The sequence below is a fragment of the Podarcis cretensis genome (genome assembly GCF_951804945.1).
Source record: "Podarcis cretensis genome assembly, chromosome: 17".
NCBI classification, from domain to species: Eukaryota; Metazoa; Chordata; class Lepidosauria; order Squamata; family Lacertidae; genus Podarcis; species Podarcis cretensis.
In genome coordinates this window covers 28,981,548-28,996,025 of record NC_137187.1, presented here as the reverse complement: position 1 = coordinate 28,996,025, position 14,478 = coordinate 28,981,548, and the positions used below count along the sequence as shown (strand labels likewise).

The 14,478-nt window shown below is 47.1% G+C and overlaps 1 protein-coding gene across 1 annotated transcript in view; it reads left to right on the top strand.

Annotated features, from left to right (window-relative positions):
* Positions 1 to 8,615, top strand: part of LOC307206127 (uncharacterized protein) — a 40,941-nt gene extending 32,326 nt beyond the window's left edge. Inside the window, exon 5 of the mRNA XM_079958918.1 lies at positions 8,228 to 8,615. Within this exon, the coding sequence (XP_079815044.1) occupies positions 8,228 to 8,500 (273 nt within the window). The 3' untranslated portion in view covers positions 8,501 to 8,615. The remainder of the gene's footprint in view (positions 1 to 8,227) is intronic.
* Positions 8,616 to 14,478: the final 5,863 nt, after the last annotated feature.

The following is a 14,478-nucleotide window of genomic DNA, read 5'->3' as shown; positions in this document are numbered from 1 at the left end:
TTGAATCCATTGCTATCCACCTGAGCAGCAGAAAACAAACTTTCTCCATCATCCATGATCTGACAACCCTTCAGGTATTTGGAGATGGTTATCATATCACCCCTCAAAACGCTCCGAGGTGTTTTATGGAAAGCAATAAGTAAACACAAACAAAACTTTGGAATCCCCCCTCCAGCCTAAAGCTAAACAACGAAAAAGTCAGGCAATTAGATTTATTTTAGCAAAAAATGCAAAAGGGTATTGAGGTACATTTCACCCTAATCGGTCTCTAGCACACGGGACCACATGGTGGGCGATGAAATCTTGTCTCATCCCTTGGGCTCCTGAAGCAAAACCTGTGCTGCGTTGTCTGTCCCCGTTCGTCAGCAAATCCCTCGGCTTACCCTCTGCTCTTCAAGAAAGGAGCTCCAGCGAGTCCACCCTGCTCACTGATGTCACAGCGCGATTTTATACACCTCTACTCAGAACTAAGCTCCACTGTGTTCAATGGGACTTACTCCCAGGTAAGTGCGTATAGCATTGAGCCTAAGGAAGTTGCTTTGAAATCACTCAGCGTGTGGAGAAGCCTGGAGATGCATTTACCACAAGGAAGCCTTGGAGAGACATTTTAAAAAGAAAAAGAGAGAGAGAGAGAGAGAAACTAGGGCAAGCCACTGAGTACTTGGGGACTTCTGATTCATTTTGTGGACCCTAACAATGGAGCCCTCTAGCAGTCGTCCTTGGTCTTTGCCCCATTTTATCCGCAAAAAACCCTGCGGGGTAGGCTAGGGTGAAAAGCAGCGGTCAAGTGGTACACACAAATACACATTAGTAGCAGTAGTCATTATATCCTGCCGTTCTCCGAAGCTGGGATTCAACGTGGTTTCGTGGAGTGGCTTCTTTTCCTCAACCTAGAAGCTCTCCACGCCCCCAGCCGTCAAGGAAAGGAGGGAGGAAAGTAAATGGGGGCGCAGTGTAGAAAGAGTAGTGAGAGATTTAGAGAGAGGGGATAGGCACGCTGGTGGAGAAAGAGAAAAAACAGTCCCGTTGAGCTCCATGGAAACCTGAGCGGCCACCACCTGTTTGCATCAGGGCTTGGGTCCTGGGACATTGTTGCAGGCCGAAGTCCCCAGGATGAGGGACAGCGCCCTTCCAGATTTGTCTGGACTCCCAACGCCCTTAAGCCCCATCCAGCATGACCAAGGGACGGGGTGGGGTGGGGGTGGTACACCTTCAGGGTCAGAGGCTGCCCATCCTCGGCCTGCTAAGCAAGTTTACTTCGGAGTAAATCTCGCCGAGTTCAGTGCAGGCGCCTTCCTATGGCGCTTCGGCCGTTGCCTTGCGTCTGCTTGATTGGAAAGCGAATCTCGCTGCCTGCTTCCGTGAGATTTCCTCCGACATCATCGCGCATAGAACTATAGCCATGCATATAGGATGTTCTGGACATTGATGCGTCTTTTTCTGAGGTTCTCAGTTCTATGCATGGTGCCATTATTATTTAGACTTATAGTCCAGCCCTTCACTCAGAACTCCCCCAGGGTGGTAAACTACAATCCTATAGAACAGAAGAAATCATTTAAACATAAAATCCTTATAAGGGGGGCGGGAGAGAAACTGACGGCAAAGGAATATGGCTCTTTATATCAGCTGCATAACCTGTACATGATCTGCGAGTAAGCCTCATTGAACTTGCTTCTGCGCAAGCAAGCATAAAGATATAGGCCGCTGCTTCATATTGAGGGAGCTCTCCGGGGCAAGGACTCCCAGTTCTAAGACTTGGGTCCAACTGCATGAGACTATAAGATGTCTTGTGTCTAAAATGGCTTTGCTTTACCCATGAGCGGCTAGAGGCTCAACACTTCTGGGGGGAGGAAGAGGAAGGGAGTAGGGGAGAATCCGACTTCCATTCATAACTTGATCCCCACCCCTTGCATATCTATCTATCTATCTATCTATCTATCTATCTATCTATCTATCTATCTATCATCTATCATCTATCTATTCATCTACATTGTGCAATTCTTTTTTAAAATTATATTTTATTAAATTTTCAAAAGTTTCACATATGATCCTCTTGTTAGCTCAGTTGGTTAAAGCGCGGTGCTGATGACGTCAAGTTTGCAGGTTCGATCTCCGTATGGGACAGCTGCATATTCCAGCCTTGCAGAGGGTTGGACTAGATGATCCTCCGGGTCCCTTCCTACTCCACAAATATACACTCCAATACATAATAATTTTTCTTTCTGTTTCGTGGACTTCCCACCCCGTTTCCCGTGGTGTTTTCTTTTCTATCTCTTATAGCATGACAACAATACTTTAATCTCTAATTCCTTCTGCCGCTCATAGTTCAAATCCTGCTCGCGAGTCCATCCATACAGCCATTCCGCAGTTTCTTTACGGTCTGGAAGGGTTGCAGAAGGAGTGAGATCAAAGCCTGCAGCCCTGTTCAGGGAGAATTATTTGCAAGTGAAAGGGCTCTGGGCAGAGAATGAATCGAGACTTCTCTTTTATCCACCGGAAAGGCCACGTGCGCTTTTCGAGCTGATCTCATAGTCAACCCATATTCACAAAGCATTCCCCCTCGCCCCAATGCATGTAGGCATCTAGAGACAGCAATCTAGGCGCGGCAATGCAAGGAGACTTAAAAAAAAGGCCCCCTCACTACAGCTTGCCACTAGAGTAAATCTAACGGTCCGAACGCTCATGTAACGTGTGTTAACAGTTAAGCTCAGGCGAGACGACCCAGTAACTCACTCTGCAGAAAAACAGCTTGGCAATGCCGCCCGCCTCCCGCTTCCGCCCTAGAGCAGAGCTCTGCAGGCTCGGTGCGGGCCAAGCAGGGCCAAGAGCCCCGCCCCGCTCTCGCTGAAAGTGCGCCTGTCATTTGTTGTCCGGGACGGGGCGGGCGCTGACTTTAGTTCCCGCACCCAATTGGATCAGCTGTGCGCGCACGGCAGCCGCACGCGATCGAGGTGGGACCGCATCGCGTCGGCCTGCCTCGTGGACACGCGTGGCGCACTCGGAATGGGGACGCAGCAAGCCAACGCGCTCACTCGCGCGGCCGCCGAAGGGAACTTGGCACAAGCGCGCAGGCTACTGGATGCGGGAGCGGACCCCAATGGCCTGAACTGCTTCGGCAGAAGTGCGATCCAGGTAGTGGTCACAGCGGAACGGGCTGCCTGTTTGACAATGAAAGGAAAAAAAGTGCTCAAACCGCGGCTTTCCGTCCTAAGTGCGGGCACGCATCTGGTGCGTAAAGCGGACTTGGAAACGTTGCAATGGAACCCCGGGGGATGGGTCGGTAATAGAGCGAGAGAATCCGGGGGGGGGGGGGAATCTGTGAGCTTACCTCTGTTGCTGTAAAGAAAGATTTTGGAGAACAGGACAAATAAACTTACCTTGTCGTTGTCAAGGGGACAGATTTAGGAAACTGCCCATATAAGGATTTCTCTTCTCTTTCGCACCATTTTTCTCCGTCAACAGCAGGGTTTGCACGCGCGCATGCACGCACACTCCTATAACATTTCTGAGTAGCCTAGCTCTGCTAAGCACCTTCTGAAATATATTTCCGCTTCAAGGGATACCTCATTTTCAAAGTTATATATCTACTTTCGTTTCTGGCGAGAGATATCCCCTCCTCCTCAACGAATCCCCATATTAAATAGCAATTATCATCTTCTCTTAAGGAGCCGTTTAGGACGTGCGCTTTCTCTAACTTACATTGGTCTTCAGCACGTAGCTTTCAGGGGAGGGCACGTACCCAGGAAATAAATAGAATTTCTTAACTGCCGGCGTGAATGGAGCGTCAAACTCCGGTCGCAAACGTGAGGCGACAGCGCCTTTGAGCAATTCGGGTTGCTTCGCAGCCGTCCCGACGGACCTCCATTTTAATCTGCATTATTCTACATCGCAACAAAATGCTCTTGCCCACCTCCCAAAATGGCTGGCTTCTCTGTGGATGGCGACTGTTAGAAACACCCAGGAATTTGTGTGAAACCTATTTTTTGCAAAGCTGATTTCTGTATTAATTTGTTGGAGGAGGAACAGACACTTTTACAAAAATAAAATTAAAGGGTGGGGAGCCTCTGAGGCGCAAGACTGCCCGCGAGGTTTAAGCACTGGAGAAAAGTATATATTATATTTCCTTTATAATAATAATCAGAAACCGGAAATGCTCCTAAGAAACATTATAACCAGAAAGGGGAAGAGGGTGTCTAGCTCTCGATCAACGCTTTGTGCAGAAGAGCTGATTCTTAGGCTGCAATCCTGTGCGCACTTAGCTGGAAGTAGGACCCTACTGAATTCGGTAGCACTTGCTTCTGAGTAGACTTGGATAGCCATGCGCTATGAATGATCTTTTTCTTGATTCTGTTTTGTTTTTGTTTTTTAAAAAGACACCTTTAACAACGCGAGTCCGTAGCTGGGAGTCAGCCCTATTGAATTTAATGGTACTTACTCGTGTGTAGGGCAGCGCAGGTCAAATTAGATGGAACTCAAGTATTTCTGAGAAGATATGGCTAGGCTTGGGCAGGGCTGTAAATTATTTACCGATTTTTATTTTCATTTTTGCTCCCAACAGTTTTTGGAATTATATAGCTACCGGCGTTGCCAAAGGCATCCCACAACTGTTTCCGTCTTTCAAATCTGATAAATGTTCGACCATATAGTCCCATCAGCATGTGTCTCAGTATGGAGAAAGAGTGTCCCTCTGTGGTACAGCACAATATTTGCGTGGCGGGGTTGACTGTCCTGAAGAGATCCCCTGGCTCAAATCCTGGAGAGCCGACTCCAAATACACTGCGATCTGCTCACAGTACAGTGGTACCTCGGGTTACATACGCTTCAGGTTACATAGACTCCGCTAACCCAGAAATATTGCTTCAGGTTAAGAACTTTGCTTCAGGATGAGAAGAGAAATCGTGCTCCGGCGGCGCAGCGGCAGCAGCAGGAGGCTCCATTAACTAAAGTGGTGCTTCAGGTTAAGAACAGTTTCAGGTTAAGTAAGGACCTCCGGAACGAATTAAGTACTTAACCCGAGGTACCACTGTATAAAAAACCTGACAGTGGACCAAAGTTGTTGAGCTTTTGTTAGGAAGCCCAAGTGTCCCCCTTTTTTTATTGGTGAGGGGGAGATCACTGAGGGGCCAAAGATCTACCAGGATCTACCGCTAGATCACGATCATGCCTGGTCAGTGTAAAGAAAGGCTTTGCTAGATGGACCAGAGGTTTGACGGAGGATGGACCAGCGCCTAGGCGCGTTCTCAGCAGTGAGTAAGACCACCATCCTCCGTTTCCTTCTCAAAACTGCGACCCTTGCAAGGCAAACTGCTTCCCCGCTCCTCATCACAATCCATCTGAATTCAATTGTGGTTTTCAGTTCGATTCCTTTGCGGAGGAGGGTGTAAAACGGAGACTTGACATAAATAAATCTACTCAATCTTACGTTGAGATTCTCGCGTTAATAAAGTCCCACTAACTGAAACCACTCTTAAGTCAATTCTGTCGTATTATAACTTTTTTTAAAAAATGTGTTACTTATTTAGAAGTACGGGGAAAGGGTCGGCAGTAGCTGCTCTACAGCTGAGCGATCTTAAGCCTCCTCGACTCCGACGGCAGTCGAATCGCCCATTGAGGTTTCCCCGATTGACACAACGGAGAGACAGCGGTGGATGGATGTTGTTTCTTGATTTCAGTTTGATTATCCAGCTAGTACAAGTGAGATACCAAAATTACTACCGTAAGAGACACGCGGTGCTTTCAGAATTATCAAATGGAACCGGGCAATTGTTCTTTTTGAAAGCGCTCAAGGGCAGGATCCCTCTAAGGTTGCGCTAAGGTTATCCTGAGCCGTAGCTGTCAACATTCCCCCTTTTTAAAGGGAAATTCCCTTATTCCGAATAGGATTCCTCGCAAGAAGAGGGAAAAGTTGACAGCTATGTCCTGAGCCTGTCCACTTAGAAGTAAGACTGGCTAGGTCTCCACTCCCTCCTCCCCGAAATACCTATGCCAAAAGATTCAGGTAGGTAGCCGTGTTGGTCTGACGCAGTAGAAATATATTTTAAAAATATTTAAAAATGTCAACAGGTCTACCACACCTGTCAGCCAATCACCCATTCCCACCACCCTTAGTTGGTCTTTAAGGTGCTACTGGACTATATATATATATGCCAAAAGATTAGTGAAATTTAAGGTTGCACTCCTGCCCTTACAGACCTGGGAATAGGTCCCACTGAATTTAATAGGATTCTGAGTAGACCTGGTTAGGATTCTGCGGTAAATCTCATTGAACTAGTATACACTTGCCTGGGAGTAAACCCCTTTCTGCTTAATGAGGCTTATTTGGAGAGTGGTTTTCTATTATTATTATTATTATTATTATTATTATTATTATTATTATACCACTCTTCATCCCTAGATCTCAGGGTAGTTCACAACATAAAATTACAATATTAAAAACCACAAAGTACACAATAAAAATAAGAACAAAATCAAGCCGATAATCCCCACTCCCACAATTTACATTCACACCCCAACTTTCCTCAAAGGACCTCAAGGGTGGAGTACATCTCCTCCCTGTGAGGTAGGTTAGGTTGAGAGGGAGGGACTGGCCGAAGGTCCCCCAGTGACCTTCATATATATATATGTGTGTGTGTGTGTGTGTGTGTGTGTGTGTGTTCTATCGTGACCCAAGCAAAATCATTTAATAAAATCACACACACACACACACTGTGTGTATATATATGTATACATATATAAATTATTTATATATATATATATATATATATATATATGTATGTATGTATATATTATACATATACATATATACATATATAAAAACATATATATAAAATATGTTTTTATTAAATGGTTTTCTTGGGTCACAATAGAACATACAGAGTCTTTGTTTTCAGAGACTGATTCAAACAAATCAGTCATATTCATAGTGAGACATTCCTGTTACAGGCAATATGGGCTTGAGGGAAAAGAGAAGAGGGTCGGAAAGGGGAAGGAATTAAAATTTCATTCCTGTACATAGTGTATCAGGAAAGCTTTTGTGTCAGCATCACATAAACGCTTACTTTATTTATGGCTGGCTGGGGCGGGGGGGGAGGGGAAACAAGAGGTTCTACGCGTGGTTGGTTTGCCGTGTGCTTTGTTTGGTGTAGGGGTTGCCTTAATGGGGATTTAAGGCCTCCTTTCCCGGATCCTAGCCCAGCACCCTAACCACTACGCCACACTGCCTCTCTTGCACTGTAGCATTGCACTGCCAATCTGCATCCAACCCCAAGGGCTGAATTATTATTTCACTCTCTCTGTGGCGCTGGGTGAGCTCCCTTCCACCTATTCAGTCCTGTATTATTATTATTATTATTATTATTATTATTATTATTATTATCTCCTGCTATTATTTTGATGCCAAGTCTGGATCCATCCCTTAAGGAGATGAACCCTGAGTAGCTTACAGCAGCCCCTCGGTCGTGGGGGTGTTGTTTTTTAGTTGTGTCCGACTCTTCGTGACCCCATGGACCAGAGCACGGCAGGCACTCCTGTCTTCCACTGCCTCCCGCAGTTTGGTCAAACTCAAGTTGGTAGCTTCGAGAACACTGTCCAACCATCTCGTCCTCTGTCGTCCGCTTTTCCTTGTGTCCTCCATCTTTCCCAACATCAGGGTCTTTTCCAGGGAGTCTTCTCTTCTCATGAGGTGGCCAAAGTAGTGGAGTCTCAGCTTCACGATCTGTCCTTCCAGTGAGCACTCAGGGCTGATTTCCTTCAGAATGGAGAGGTTTGATCTTCTTGCAGTCCATGGGACTCTCAAGAGTCTCCTCCAGCCCCATAACTCAAAAGCATCAATTATTCGGCGATCAGCCTTCTTTATGGTCCAGCTCTCACTTCCATACATCACTACTGGGAAAACCATAGCTTTTACTATACGGACCTTTGTTGGCAAGGTGATGTCTCTGCTTTTTAAGATGCTGTCTAGGTTTGTCATTGCTTTTCTCCCAAGAAGCAGGCATCTTTTAATTTTGTGACTGTGGTCACCATCTGCAGAGATCATGGAGCCCAAGAAAGTAAAATCTCTCACTGCCTCCATTTCTTCCCCTTCTCGGTCGTGGGGGTACCTCCGCTTTAATTCAGAACACTGAAAATGGAATACGTAGAATCGGACCACGCAGCTAAGTGGCAATCCTAGGCGGAGCGCGGCGCTGGCGCCTGACTGACGGCGCATCTCTTCTCCTTTGCCTTCCAGGTCATGAGGATGGGGGACCCGCGCGTGGCCGAGCTGCTGCTTCGATGGGGAGCGGACCCCAACGTGCCCGATCCCTCCACCGGCTCCTGCCCCGCGCACGACGCGGCCCGGGAAGGCTTCCTGGACACGCTGCGCGTGCTGCGCTCAGGCGGAGCGCGACTCGATCTGCCCGACCGCAGAGGGCGCCTCCCGGTCGACGTGGCTGAAGAGAATGGGCACCGCCACGTCGTGCGTTATCTGGCCCGGCTGGCGATCGGGGAATCCTGGAGATAATCCAGCAACGATCTAACGCTATGGTCAATGCTGCTTATGCTTATGGTAGCACTTCTCCCTTGCATTATTTTGCATGGGTCTTCTTTGCCAAAAAAATAAAGTTTTTTTGCAGTAAGTTGCCCCTTCCTTCCTTCCTTCCTTCCTTCCTTCCTTCCTTCCTTCCTTCCTTCCTTCCTTCCTCTTTCTTTCTTTCTTTCTTTCTTTCGTTCTGTTCTGTTCTTTTTTCCTTCCTTCCTTCCTTCCTTCCTTCCTTCCTTCCTTCCTTCCTCAGCAACAGCCGGAGGATCTACTGTTCCCAATGCCTGTTTCAGAGCAAGACACACATGTAGAGAGGATCCCCCCCCTCTTTAAACGCTGCAAAATATATTTTCGGGGGGGGGGAATCAGGCTCACGCTGTTCATTTGCTGTCCTTTATGCCTGCAGTTGCGATGCAAGGCACACACATATAAAGAGTTCCAGTCAAGGGGCAGGAAAAACGAAGAGTTTATAACACTTAAAATAACTCAGTTGGAATAAGACGTTTGTTCTCCACACCAAGTCTGACGCGGATTTGAATTGCAGAAAGTAGAGTTTGTAACATTGCAACCGCATAAGCATTCAGGGGCGAGCAAGCTCCTCTTGGCAGTCGAAAGGCCTTACTTGTGAGTAGACAAGTAGATAGGATACAGCAATGCAAAACAAACTTATCTGGGAATAAGCATCTTTGTAGAGAGGATCTCATTGTCTGGCCTTCCAAGGTCCAGATCATGATTAGACGGAGAGGAAATCCAGGCGGTGGGGAATTCGAGTCCTACAGGTCGTTCTGGTGGAAGCATCTCCTTGTGGATTTCCTTTTCCAATTTATCTGTGGACGGCTTAGAGAGCTCTTTGCACAAGCGGTTTAGAAATCATCTTAAGTACGTAAATAAAATTAGAGAGGATTTATTTAGAATATAGCTTCTCCCAGAAATCCTTTCTTTAAGAGGCACCACTGACCACCACTGTCCATTTTTCCTACCCGAGTAGAGTGATACATATTTAACACGTGTCGCTCTCCCCTCTCTACTCGCGTGGGCTGAAGGCTGCTAACTGCCCTAACCTTAGTCAGAATAGAGGCCACATACAAAACTACGCGCACTTAAAATTTCTATTGAAATAAATGGTTTCAACGCGCATTTCTGAATTATGGCTGTGGCGTACATGCTATTTCCTCTTTATTTAATTTTTTAAAAAATGTCTGTACTATGCTATTTCCACTTCATTTACTTAAAAAAACCCTCTCTACTGCGTCTTGGGCTTCTGGAGCGCAACGCAGAATAAGTGGAGCGGAACTGCCTAAGTATGATGACATCCGATGTCCTTTTAAATTGGGGGTTGTTCTTGCTTTTATTTTGTATTATGTATTTTTTATATTGCGAACCGCCCTGAGCTCTGGGGATATACGGCGTTACCTAATAATAATAATAATAATAATAATTATTATTTATTATCTTAACAACCACAACAACAATGTCACACAACCCTCCACCCCGCCCACTCCTCCCTCCTATTGAGCATTCCCACGTTATTATAATTCTACAGAAGTGCCGTGTGAGGCGAACCAGCAGCAGAAGACAGTCGCTGGATGAGCCCCTTCACACGATCAAGAAAAGGAGGAATGATAATTTCACGCTAAGCAGCTAACGTAAACACACACTGTCAGTCTCTAGACTATGGTCAAGTGCAAGAGCGAGAAACCATTGCCGAGAATGAAGCTATTTTGTTACTTATTATCCTTTGGCAGGATAAGTCAATAGCCCCGTCCCTTTTCCAGCCAAAGGACTCTCAAGGAATGATTGTTCACGCGCAAGGATCGGACAAGCGAAGGGATTGAGCAGCCAGACTTTCAACCAGAGTGGCGTAAAAACAAAACAAAAAAAGTGGGACTGTGCATAGTTCTGATTGTTATGGAAATCTAAACCTCGTTAGGGGCGAAAAAGATAATTATGCCACCACGCTAATTAATTGATTCGGCTTCGAATGGGTTGCTTTTAAAGAAAAAAGAAAGAAAGAAAGAAAGAAAGAAAGAAAGAAAGAAGGTCAACCGTTTCTTTAGGGAAATATACCTATCTATCATCTATATCATCTATCTATACCTACCTAACTACCTACCTCCTATCATCTCTCTCTCTCTCTCTCTCTCTCTCTCTCTCTCTCTCTCTCTCTCTCTCCAGCCAGCCACACACAGATGCACCAGGCAAAAATATCTCACCAATTTTGTTTAACTAAGAAGGCTAACAAAGGCCTGCATTTTTGGCAAATGAATATATGTAGCTCTATAGGTTGACAGGTGTGTTTTGCTATTGGGTGTGAACAAACTAGAAGTCTTATACAGGCGCCTACTTCTCACTAAGCTTTTTATTCAAAGATGGGGAAGACTAGAAGACTTGAAAAGGATATTTGCAGTCGGAAAGATTATTGGAAACAGAGAGGGGGGAAATGTCAAAATCTGGTTAAGAGTGCGGTGTTGATAAGGCCAAGGTCGCAGGTTTGATCCTCGTCCGGCACAGCTGCCTATTCCTGCATTTCAGGGGGTTAGACTAGATGATTCTTAGGGTCCCTTCCAACTTTACAATTCTATGATCTTGCAGAGAGAGCTCTCATTTTCTCCGTGCTTGATAAAGGTGTTAAGTTGTGGGTGAACATATCAGACGACACAGCGATTCTTCAAACAGCTCTTGTTTATTCACAGGCCAGTACTGAACTGAACTGAAGGGTTCAGCCAGCCTGCTTTTATAGAGCTCCACTAGAACGCAACAGTAACCATTTTCTGTAACTATCCAATCACTGAACATCACTTTCAATCCCTTATTTGCATATGTGGACCTGAGTGAAAACTATCTACAGTATCCTCCTGCTGGCCCAGGGTGAGAACTTCAGTACATAACAAAAGGAGAATTGACTTTACACACACACACACACACACACAGGGCCACTGCAGATCTCAATCTTTCTTGTTCTCACGCACAGATCTTGCTTCCCATATGGCGTTTCCACACTCATGGATTCCGTTGGCGAGCGATGGGTACGGAGTTTTTAAAACCTCGCAACCACCAATGACCGTTGTTTCGTTTTGCCTTTCCACCAAAAGGAGCGGCTGTGATTGCCAAGAGGAACGAGGAGGGCTTTGGCACGGACCCTGCGCCTCCTTCCTTCCCAGGTTGAGAGACCACGATTCTCTCCTCCTTACTTGGGAGATGGGCTTTTTTTTTAAGGCGCTACATGTAAACAACAACAACAACAAAGCAGTGTAGGAGGAGGGGCTTCCACAGAAGCCCCGCCCCCTTGCCTCTATCTGCGCCCTCGACGCAAACGTCTGAATGGCGACAGGGCGCCTCCAGGAGGGCCCCTCTCACTGCAGACGAAGGATCCCTTCCTCCTTTAAGATGGCAAGAGGGGAGGGCGGCGGTTACAGGTGCGTCCCCGCCCTCCCGTTCATTTTAACGACACAGAAATAATACCAACAATGTTGTTGTTGTTGAGTCGTTTAGTCGTGTCCGACTCTTCGTGACCCCATGGACCAGAGCACGCCAGGCACTCCTGCCTTCCACTGCCTCCCGCACTTTGGTCAAACTCATGCTGGTAGCTTCGAGAACACTGTCCAACCATCTCGTCCTCTGTCGTCCCCTTCTCCTTGTGCCCTCAATCTTTCCCAACACCAGGGTCTTTTCCAGGGAGTCTTGTCTTCTCATGAGGTGGCCAAAATATTGGAGTCTCAGCTTCACGATCTGTCCTTCCAGTGAGCACTCAGGGCTGATTTCCTTCAGAATGGAGAGGTTTGATATTCTTGCAGTCCATGGGACTCTCAAGAGTCTCCTCCAGCATCACAATTCAAAAGCATCCATTCTTCGTCGATCAGCCTTCTTTATGGTCCAGCTCTCACTTCCATACATCACTACTGGGAAAACCATAGCTTGAACTACACGGACCTTTGTTGGCAAGGTGATGTCTCTGCAGTGATCCATGAAGGGGAATACCAATAATACAATTGCTAATAATACACGCAAGTCTGAAGAGAGGAAGGCGGGGCTCAGTTGCAGAGGAGAAGGAGGGGGGCTATTTGGCGTCCCCTGCCGAGGAAAGGAGGAAAGGAGGTGGGGGATGCAGGAAAGGAATGCAGGGGCGCAGCCAGGATTTAATTTGGGGGGGGGGGGGAGGCAGGACATGCCCCTTTCGCCATCCTCTGTCTGGCTCTGTGTAGTGGATTCGGAACGAAATGTCTCAACAACAGTAGTTTTACAGTGGTCCCTTGGTTTTCAAACATAATCCGTTCCGGAAGTCCGTTCCAAAACCAAAACGTGCCAAACCTCAGCAAAGATCAGTTAAAAGAGCTGAACATAGCAGACCTAGTAAAAGAGGCAGAAATATTTTATCCCACCATAAAAAAAGGCTCTGCTCAGCTCTTGCTCAGCCATGCACCACTTGTTCCATACAGCAGTCATTACGCACCTTCCGGAGAGTAAGGACCTGGCTAAGGCTTGACACCATCCAGGAGAAGGAAAACTCTGCCCCAGTGGCGTAGCGTGGGGGGTGCAGGGGGGGCCGGCCGCACCGGGCGCAACATCTGGGGGTTAGGGAAATCCACGGGTTAGGGGGCGCAAATCCACGGGTTAGGGGGCACAAATCCACGGGTTAGGGGGCGCAAATTACTTGCCCCGGGTGCTGACAACCCACGCTACACCACTGCTCTGCCCCATAAACTCTGATGCCTTGCAGCTATATTCCTTTGAAAGAAAGCCTTCAGGAGCAAACCCGGAATAAAAAATTCTACCCCCTGCCTTGTGGGGCATCTTTGGGAGAAGAGGCTAAGGAGGAAACCTGACACAAATCCCCAGTGGAGTTCCAGATGGTTGGATGGTGTCTTGTATGCCTCCTTCCAGCAACTTCTGCAGCCAAGCTGGTGCCACATGTATTGCTCTGCTTGAGGCTGGGAGGAGGGGCTGGCCAGTGTCAGGCAGTGATGGATTTCCGTATAAGCTAAAGAAGCTATAGCTTAGGGCCCCACTCTCTTGCCCCCCCCCATATACTACTTCTTAATTGTATTTCACCATTAATATACTTCCTCTTAATTGTATTTCAGTTGAACAATTTCTTTAATAAAATACATATTTTGTTATGTGCAAATGGCTTGAGATACCTATTAGGTCCATACATTACCATATAGCATATATTCAACACAAAAAAACAGTGACCCTTTGTTGTTGACAAAGGACAGCTGGACATAGAAAGGGCCCCAGTACCTTCAGGAGCTTAAAGGTAAAGGTAAAGGGACCCCTGACCATAAGGTCCAGTTGTGGCCAACTCTGGGGTTGCGGCGCTCATCTCACTTTACTGGCTGAGGGAGCCGGCGTACAGCTTCCGGGTCAGGTGGCCAGCATGACTAAGCCGCTTCTGGTGAAGCAGAGCAGCGCACAGAAATGCCGCTTACCTTCCCGCCGGAGTGGTACCTATTTATCTACTTGCACTTTGACGTGCTTTCGAACTGCTAGGTTGGCAGGAGCTGGGACCAAGCAATGGGAGCTCATCCCACCGCGGGGATTCGAACCACCGACCTTCTGATCGGCAAGTCCTAGGCTCCGTGGTTTAACCCACAGCGCCACCCACATCCTCATCAAACCTAAATCCAGCCCTGGTGTCAGGCTTCATGGAATCCTATCTCTCTCCCTCACAGCAGGCTGCCAGTAATAGATGGACAAGGAGTTCTTACCAATGTCTTTTATTCAATATTCACAGAGAGAGGCTTAGAAATGTCGCCTCTTGGGGTAATGGTGTTGCTCCAAGTAATCTCCTCCCCACTTCCCTTCTCAGTCGTCAACAGCACCAGCCCCCTTACGAAGGCTGCTGAAGGCCAATTGCCTCTTAGCCCTCTGTTCTCCTATTTTCACTGTTCACCATGTTCTGGGAGAAGGGGGGTCTGGAATGCTCTCTAGTGATAACATGTCAACCAGCTGTTTCGACT